At 35.8% G+C, this 9,767-nt stretch overlaps 1 protein-coding gene across 1 annotated transcript; it reads right to left on the bottom strand.

The window, feature by feature from the left end:
- Positions 1 to 940: 940 nt before the first annotated feature.
- On the bottom strand, positions 941 to 8,822 carry LOC132186599 (uncharacterized). Its single transcript, XM_059600578.1, has 21 exons — positions 8,521 to 8,822; positions 8,092 to 8,300; positions 7,929 to 8,000; positions 7,696 to 7,833; positions 6,887 to 7,011; positions 6,588 to 6,788; positions 6,127 to 6,214; positions 5,935 to 6,040; positions 5,734 to 5,847; positions 5,030 to 5,193; positions 4,787 to 4,913; positions 3,918 to 4,142; positions 3,644 to 3,834; positions 3,268 to 3,435; positions 3,072 to 3,177; positions 2,673 to 2,810; positions 2,296 to 2,454; positions 2,007 to 2,207; positions 1,655 to 1,849; positions 1,500 to 1,568; positions 941 to 1,292 (listed from the first exon to the last, which is right to left on the bottom strand). The coding sequence occupies exons 1-21, from the start codon at positions 8,803 to 8,805 to the stop codon at positions 1,170 to 1,172; spliced, it is 3,204 nt and encodes a 1,067-aa protein (XP_059456561.1). The 5' UTR covers positions 8,806 to 8,822; the 3' UTR covers positions 941 to 1,169.
- Positions 8,823 to 9,767: the final 945 nt, after the last annotated feature.

Below are 9,767 nucleotides of genomic sequence, written 5' to 3'. Positions count from 1 at the left end.
ATTTTCTAACATTAATTATTAAGGAGTAGGGGGTAATTTAGATGAATATTGTGAATTGTCCAAAAAGTGTAGGTTTGGAACAAGGCATTGCGTGTGGGGGCCATGCAAGTTGTAGGTCTTTTGGTTGAATACAAGTTGGAAATTGCAATGAGTTGAGGACAAAACGCATCGATCACGGATGGTATGATGGGATGAGGCGAATTGGGGCCCAACAGCTCTCGTCCCTATTGGAAGCAGCATTATTCCTGTAAACCAGCATAATTCCTTTCTTGCTATGGCTTGCTGTTGAGAAGAGCCGTGCATGGAGTGGAGGAGATTTTGCTATCAATGGCTCCTTCAATTTCCAACCCTACACGTGGTCGATGGGTCCCACCGAATATGTGCATTCACTGAACATGGATCAACTTTGCCCTCCAACCATGCATCTTCATTTTAGGGACCATGTTCCGATGTTTTCTCCTGCAACATTTGTTGGGTTCCATCAAATGGGGTTTTTTGTATTTTACAGTGGAACAGAGTAATCTTTTCCAAGTGGGAGACATCTTTTTTGGCATATGCATTTATTTTGTTTCTTCCGTCCCATCTATTAAATTGACATCTATCTTTCAAGTATTTATGTTTAAGAATTATTGTTATTTTTTTTAACATGTCCGTACAAGAGGAAATAGAAATTCAAACTAGTGACCTTATTAAATATAGTCCCAACCAATTAAGCTACTTCTTGAGACAATAATCACTTATTCTACAGACATGTTAAGAGAGAAACCAAAAAGAACAGCACTCCGAAGGGCAAAATGCTAAAAATAAAAAATAAAAAAAATTATAATAACACTAGCAAAAATTTTGATGCTAAACCTTTACAATATTTCACCAAAAAAAACCAATGAAAATACCAAGTTTTCCCAAAATTTTACATGTTCCATAAGGAAAAGAATAATCACCATAGAGGCCATGGTGGTTAACCTGTGAAAAAAAATGAGAGAAGTAATTCAAAATTGCCAAAACATGTCCAGAGAGTCTGCTGTGCAGGCTTCTCTCTAACTATGTTTTCTTCTATGAATCTTTTTTCATCCATTCTCCACTGTATAGAATCAAAACTGAGCACCCTCATGGATTTTGTATTTACAGAAAGATAGAATTAATAGTAGCAGTCCCTGTTGTTAGATGCATCATGCATTCTTATAGAGCAATGAGTGCACTTCCCTAACATTTGGTGGCGGTTCCAAATCTTTCTCTTGCAGCGCATTCCCAAGCAATTTCTGCATCTCCCTTACAAATACACCATCCAAAATCTGTGTATTCAACGACAGTGGAGATTAGGAAAAAAGATATTCTTGAACTACTAACAGTTTGGCTGCCAGAATCATACTCAAATTAGCCAAAGACAAATTGGCATAGAGTTTATCAATTTCACATAGAAAAGGGTTTGATTTAAAATCTTCACAATCTGATTCTAAATTAAAATTTAATAAGATTTTAAAGGATGTACAGCAACTTACAGAAACTGAGAATCTCAAGCCTTTATATGACTTGCTCTCTCTCCTGTTTTCTATAGAATGTAATATGTCCTGTGGAGAAAGGAGAGAATGAAAACCAACTCAAATTCAAAATCCAAGAAAAAAATTGAAAATATATGCTCCAAAATTAGTGTTACTTGTCCCATCCGGTCCCAGAAACCTCGGCATATTGCTATCAATACATGAGGTTCAACGATGGTATGGAGGTGATCCATTGTCCATATTAGCATATCCTCCAAAGGCTGCATTCTACTTTTTACATCTGATTCTTCAACATTTTCGCTTAAAGCTTGAATAATATGCTTCAATTTTGTTTCGCGCTGTAATCTCATCTGCATATACAGAAAACCATTAATTTATCGACTTAAATTTTTGATTTGTCAAACTCCAATCGTAGTTAACCATATACTTTTTTAGTAAATTTATACTCTGACAAAATTCTTTAATAATTCATACAAAAGATCTTGTGTTCTTCCAATGGGTACTCACATTCTTTGCAAGTTTCTCCACAATTGCATGCAGGTAACTTCTAAATTTGGCTCTAAGCATCACAGTTACTTCACTCAAACAATCTTCTCCAGTGGTATCTCTGAAATTAGGGATGCAAGAACTCCACGAATTCAACTTTGTTTCTATTTCCGGCCTCAATATCTCCAGCATCCTTCTCATGGAATTTAAAATATTTCCCAACTGAAAATGATATATAAGTTATAATTATCAGCAGAAAAAGAAAAATACTAGTTATGTGTAGCCATACAAATTAGGAAAGCAAAGTCACCTCATCTGGGATCACATAGGTGTCACTTCGTTTGGCAATTTTCTGGACATATTTGAGGCCATATATTTTGGATGTCAGATTGTCCTTCAATGGTGTTAAAACATCAGCATATTGCCTATCCAAGCCTTCGACAATTGCCTTTTCAATATCTGCTATAGCCTTGTATAAGGGTACATAAACACGTATAAGTACAAGCAACCTCAAGTTTAGATTTGAAGATTAGGGGAAAAGAAAAGCAGATATCTTTTAAAACTTCAAGCTTATATCTTCCATGTCATGCCTTTCCATAATCAATCAATAAACAAAACTTGAGAAAGCCAAAAATAAAATAAAACATAACAAGAAAGCCAAGAAATGAAGACCCTAGTTGGACATACCTTCTCCAAATGATGTATATATTCTGGCCAGCGAAAAATGATGACTTCATATTCATCCATCATCTCCTTCAGCCGATCATACATATCTTCAACAAAAGCATTTGTTGAGTGTTGGTTTCTGACACCTGACCAGTTTGCCTGGAAAATAATCAATATCTAGCTAATTGTCATGTGAATATCTGAGAATTTGCTTTAAAATACATGTTTGGTATCAGTGGTGTGTACATGCTTCTCGACTAGTTATGCAAGGAACACTATGCAAATGTAAATTGGTTGACAGAAATAGCAACTTATATCAAGAAACATTGAACTATTCTACAAAGCCACCCAATACAATAAGCAAAGCCTACCAAACGTGAGTTCACCATGTTACAAAACTATGCTACTCAAAATAAATACCTTGTCTAATTTGCACAACCCAAGCAAAGTGAGACGCATTTCTTGAATCCAAATGTTTATGTATTCCTGGAACAGCTCTTTTGCATCAACCCCACCTTTGGCAGGACTGAAAATAATGTTAGTGACTAGATCTCACACAGAGACATAAACTTTGACGCTTATCATCAGTATGGAGTTAAAGAAAGACAATAATTACTTGGTGTTCCAACAAGCAAGATCCCTCTGGAAGTCTGCTGTGGCAATAACAAGTTCGGCAACCGGAGGTGAAAGGCTAGGAGGAGGATATGCAACAAGGAAAGCACGCAATCTACGGCAGAGCTCCCCACAATAAATGGCTGACGAAATATTTGGAAGGTCTATAAAACTGCACAAAAGTCAATATGGAATACTAGTAAGAATTAAGATTTCAGTTATATGAATTAGTGAAAGAGCAACGAAATAAAAAAATAAAAAAATAAAAAAAGGAAAAGGAAGGCTATTGTAACAATTGCCAAATGAAAAATTGCTCATAAGTAAAAGAGCAGTTGAGGAGAACTCAAACACTAAATAATGTTATAACGAGAAACATTTACCTCGGAAGCACATGCTGATTATGGATTTCAATGTCCGCAAAAATTTCATTTCTGATATTACAAATAAGAGATTTCATCTTGTGATAATAAGTTGAAACAGTCACAGGATCCATCAATGTGCTCTTGTCACTACTCAAGATAAGCTCATTTGTTTCTATTAAGTGCCATCTTGCCCTCTTTTTTGAAGCAGCCTATACAATTAATAGTACTTTCATGAAAAGAATGGAAATATATTAAAAGGAAGCACAAGCATGAATAAGTTAGTTTCTAAAACCTGAAAATATCTGCATAATTTCAATTGTGCCTCAGGACTTAAAATATCATGCAAAAGGCTGAATAACTTCAGGGCAGACACCAAAACAGGAGCTACCATCTCAGTGGCAGGCTTCAAAACGTCCGTCATTCCTGATGGTAAAGATTCATCTAGCGACTTGTAGTTCTCAAAAACCAATGTAATGATCTGCTGAACTTTATCCTCAATCACCCCTAGCATACGATTCTGGTTGATATTTTGCAAAACATCCACAAAGTTAGAAGCAAAACAAAAAAATATATTCATCTCCATTTTGAACCGCTAACTTAAATCTGAAAATTAAAATGAAAAGGGCACATGTTTTGTCTCATTAATCAATAGCAAATGTAAAGGCAAGTTCACTGTCAAAAGTCTAAGATAAAAAAATCCAAGAAAATTTAAAAGTTAAATTGTTAAGTCACTATGTATTCAAAAAACTTAAGCCGATAGAAAATAGTAAATTTAATCATTTAATTAATATTATAATACTCACCCTCAACAAGTGAGGCCAAATATATGAATATTTAACTGAAATGTGAAGTAAATTACAGAAGTAGGATTCGAACTTAGGATCACTCTTCTAATACCATGCTAAATTATCAATCATCTCAAGAACTTATATTTAAGGAAATTGTGAATTTTATTATTTAATTAATATCTTAAGATAAATCAAAGTGGAATGTAAAGGTCATTCAATAATATCTTAATTTCCCTATTAGTAGGCGAATAGGGAAATTAAGCTAGCATGAAGTTGAGAAGTTTGAAATGCATAAATCATTGGATCTGAAATATTATTAAAAGAAAAAAAAAAAGGGGTTGGCAGGATTGAGCAGTGCAAGATTAGCTTATACCTCTTGATGACTCAAATCACTTTTGCCTTTGCTTTTGCTTTTCATTATTACAGGCAATAGCAAATCATGTACCAGGGCAAGACAGTCATCAGTGGGTGTAGCCACATCCATGACGTGGGTAAGGTATCTGCAAGTAATAAAAGAACATACCGATTGCAATAGCAGCTTAAAGATACAAAAAATGCATCTCAAAATTATCCTAGTTGAACATAATAAGCATACCCATCCAACTATATCCATTACCTTAATTTGGTGTATGCATCTGATACTCCATAAAGTGATGCAAATGTAGTTACTAACCACTTCCATTGGCTGTGTAGCAACAAATTTCTTTGCTTAATATGTTGGACTTTCATGGCAACTTCTAACACGAAGTCATATGCCACAGTTTCTGCAATGGAACTACACTGGAAACGCCAAGTGAATTATTAATTGTCTTGAGATGGCATTTAAAAAACTGATGATATTGAACCTCATATCATGATTTACAAAGGCCTCATTATTAACATCTTCATAAGAAGATTATGTTCTTTCATAGCAAGAAGGCAAGGGGTAGGTGGGCAGTATATATATATATAAATTAAATTTGAACACAACCCCTTACAGTTGTATTTTGCTACTTATCTATCCAGAAAATTGTTTGGTACTAAACATACTAATCTTTTAAGCTATAGTCACAATTTGCGCATGTAAAGAATAATGACCACCAAATACTGCCAGTATTTAGACACACACACACACACAAATATATATACAACTTTGATACTTAGCAGTTGATAATATATATCCGACAAATAGCATAAGACAACATGTCATAGTTTGGCCCCCTAGATCAGAAATTTTTATGCATGCTTTAGAACAAATCTAAACTAGATGATCTCTCTCTTTACAGTTCTTTACATATAACCTTCATTCAATGCAAAACAGCTAAAGCAGATTAGTTTTACCTTTAGATGATTATTCTCAACCGGAGTAGTTGAATAGCTTATGGATAGTTGTACTCTACCGACCACTTCATGTTCTGGCTCATGATATATAGGCCACCATCGAAGCTTGTTGCCCTGCATTGAACCGGTATTTAAAACTTAAAGAATAGCTATCACCCTGCCTAGTCCATAATGAAGATAGGTGAATTCTCAAAATCTTACTGGGTCATCAGCAATTGAGGCCACTTGAGCAAGGACACGACCCTTGTACTGTCCTTTGGAATCTTGAACTTCAATAATCAGATCGTCACCAAGACTATCTGGAAAGCTGCATTAAATTAATTTAACAAGTCAACACCTCTGAGGAACAAAAAGCAAAAGAAGTAAAACATACAGAAGGAAAAAGGAACATACAACACATGTGTTTCTCTAGATCCAGGTTGCATGCGGACAGCATCCTCCTCAAATGAACTTTTCAATCTCAACAAGCAAGAGTATCTTTCTGATAACAAAATGTGATCACCTTAAGTTATATATAGATGAAGAAAAAAAGGAAGACTACTATTTGTTTTGTACTGTCAAGATATTGATTAACATGGTGAATAACTACTCAAATAACTACTCATTACACTGCTGTATATTGATTAACATTCCCCAAAGCTTGGGGTAAAGCTTTGCAAGTTTATGTGATTATCATGACCAGACTTCCTAGCCTCGTCAAAGTTTATGGATACATATTTTATGTTTGATCCACCCAATGGTGACCCATAAAAGCCTAGATTGGCAGGTGAACAAAATAATGGATGTTAATATGGTAACATTTTTACGTTATATACATTGAAACCAATCGAGGATGGTACCAAAAATTTGCATACCTGGCACTACATCATGTGTAGAACTGTTGTCGAATTTTAGGAGACCAGAAACTTTTTTCATAAACTGACCGCTTGAACCTTTTGCAAGAGTACGAGTTGCTACTCGAACTTTATGGAAAGCTTCCCATTCAGAAAACAGCTTGGATTTAAATTTGGACAAATGTGAATGTGAATGAAACGATTCCATTTTCAATTTACACACTGTAAAATGACCAAAAATATCAGACTAGTACATGCCTTGACATTCTAACTCAGTAAAACCAACAAGAAAGGCGTTGAGAAAAATAATATGGCAGTACCTTCAAGCTGCATTTTCATTTTGCCCAAAGTTTTCCTAGATTTTGGAGCAGCTACCTCACTGACTAGCTCTGGAGATCGTCTTGCCAGTAGTTCTTCTTCTGATTGTAATAATACTTGCCTCAATCTGAAATTATAAGGAGAAAAAGAGGAATAATGAAAATTAAACCAATTAAAAGCATAAAAACTTAAACTAATCTTTGATATCACATGTCATGGAATATTATAGCATGTGTAGAAGACATGATACTATATGGAACAAAATATATACAAATCATAAACATTGGGAAGCACCATTGACTTTCCTATAAGCCCATTTCGGTACCACCATCTGCTAAAAATGCAACAAAAGTGCAAAAGAGGAGAAAACAAAGCTAGAATCGAACAACCATGAAAAGCATGATTTATTCACTAAAGCTTAAACAGAACACAAAATCTTTTGCTTGCAATCAAATTTCTCTCGGGAGCTTCTCCAATATAGGAATCTGTTACTTGAACAATTACCAATTTTTTGAGACTTTAATCCTGAGAATAGTCGTATCATAATTACAACTCTTCCACCATGGCTTAAATTTTAATTATTTATTACTCCATTCAAGCGATGACAGAATCTTTTTTTCATAATTCTTAAAGCAGAAAGGAGTCTTAGTAAGTTAGACAGCATCCCAGCATCCCATTCACCAGAGCCCTATGTTACATTTCTTAAATTATATCCATGCTGTTCGGATCTTAATCTTAAGCAACATAATTTGAATGTGAAGACAATATAAAATATAAATAAAAAACAAAAAAAAGGGAAACAAGTACTCACCCAAATGCCTCTCGCAATACTACACATTCATCATTCAAGAAATAGGGAGCTTCCATGCAATGGCCCCGAGCCCATGAGTGGAGGCAGAGTCGACAACATGCATCATAAGAAACTACAGCACTCCATATACCTTGCCCACTGAATGCAATTCATGAAACACAAGAGAATGGACATTGGAAAATATTGGACCAATCAAATAATGAGTACACTCATAATGAAGTGACCTAACTAACCTTGCATGAAATGTTGGGAGGCGAGCAGGTGAAGGAATTGGAGATGCATGAGCTTCAAAAACAGAAGCGCTCCTGTGATGGATAGTGACAGATTCTCAGTAACTAGTTGCAAAAAAGACAAAGAAACAAAACAAAGAGATACAGAAAACAAACATAGACGAACCTAGCTGATTGGTTATAAATTCCACTGCTTGTAGTGCTTCTTGATTCTTTTGTGGTGGCAGAACCACTTGGATTTGCAAGGCAAGATGTCCCATGTGCTTTACGAGTTAAAATTTGGTCGACTTCAGTTTCAGAACCAACAAATGGAGGTGCACTGGGGATATTATTATTAGAGAGCTTCTTATTCAGGAGTCCACTTCCATAAGAATCCTGCAACCACTTGCCCGGCTCAGAGTCCAATGAGTAAGAAGCAAGACAACTTTTTCCAATGTTATCTTATTAAGCAGTCGGACATTGAATATGAAACATCAATGATCTAACAAATTGGAAGGCATAAACTTTTTCATGTCTCACCTGCATATTGATCTAAACTAGAAATAATCTACAAATTTAACACGTATTAGCAAGGAGTACAATTTTAATAGGAAACCTGCTTGGCTGTTATTTCCACATTTGCCCTCAAAGTAACACTAGGTGAACAACCATCCAAAGTGCATGTATTGCTTCTGGATTGCGTGAATGAAACTTCTGTGCTAGTGGCTGAATCCAAGAATTCTTCTGTATAACCAGGCAGCTCGACTGGGTTTCCATGTCCTCGTTTCAATTGAATCTTATCATCGCCAGAATTCACTTGCTTTTCGTCGTCCTGGGGAGATGACAGAACAGAGTACCGCCCACCATAAACCTCATCCTCCGAGCCAGAGGATAAGTCCATGTCTGATCCAAACTCACAATGAATGCCACTCACAGGCATAGTTTGCGGCACTGAAATCAAATTTATAGGTGAAGATGAAAGCCCACAACCGAATCTGCCCGGAGATGGCAGTCCGAGGCCCCGATTGCCATTAATGCTCTTTATGTTGCCAACACATTCAGATTGCACTCTCTGAGACAATTCAGACAACCAGTAGAACGCTACGATAAAAAGACACACACACAAAAAAAAAATCAGAAGATTCAGAACTGGCTTACCCCTTGAACCCATCTACGGGCATCACTATCAAGGCCTTCCGTGAACATCGTCCTAAAGCTTCTTCTTCTTCAAACCGAAAACCACTAATACAGAGACAAAAACCTGTAACCAGAATTTAAAAACCAGAAATTCAGGACCTACGAACCAAGACTGCCTAAGACCAAGTTTTATAGTTCATTTTTCTTATGATCTTGTTAATAAGGTTTTCCCAACATCCAAAACAGTAGTTTAGGATTCTTAGAATCTGAATCACGTAATAATCAGTGATCATAGCAAAAATCACTACTTGTCAATCTTCCTCCGCCAGAGTCGCATATAGAGAATCTGAAACAAATCGCATACACCCCAGAAGAAGAAAATAGAAGAGAACTCAATATTGCAAGATCACAGAATGTATCACCACAAAATCCACTTCCCAGTAATCGATACACATGCAAGTTTACATATATAGAAAGCGAGCGCGCGAGAGAGAGGGAATAAAAATGGAAAATAAAACAATCAGTGATTGCTTGAAAAGGCCACTTACAGTGAGAGAGTGACAATGAGAGAAAGCGAAGTCGAAGAGGCTGCAGAATTTGATGGGTTCTGCTTAGACTTTGATTGGTTTTGCTTCGTTTTCACCCTGTATTTATATATTCCCTCTGTTTTACTAATATTTGAAAATATTCGGATTTTTTGTTTTTTTAACATCGACTTGGGTCCGA

The sequence above is a fragment of the Corylus avellana genome, chromosome ca7, assembly GCF_901000735.1.
Source record: "Corylus avellana chromosome ca7, CavTom2PMs-1.0".
NCBI classification, from domain to species: domain Eukaryota; kingdom Viridiplantae; phylum Streptophyta; class Magnoliopsida; order Fagales; family Betulaceae; genus Corylus; species Corylus avellana.
Note: the sequence above shows the minus strand (reverse complement) of the source record. Positions and strands in the feature narration are given on the sequence as shown.

Excerpts from the sequence above, each read along its gene's own strand:
- LOC132186599 (XM_059600578.1), bottom strand. The coding sequence starts at position 8,805 with ATGGACTTATCCTCTGGCTCGGAGGATGAGGTTTATGGTGGGCGGTAC. Across the intron at positions 8,001-8,091 it reads ATTTATAACCAATCAGCTAG|GAGCGCTTCTGTTTTTGAAG; the intron begins GTTCGTCTATGT and ends TATCCATCACAG. Across the intron at positions 2,208-2,295 it reads CCTATGTGATCCCAGATGAG|TTGGGAAATATTTTAAATTC; the intron begins GTGACTTTGCTT and ends TATCATTTTCAG.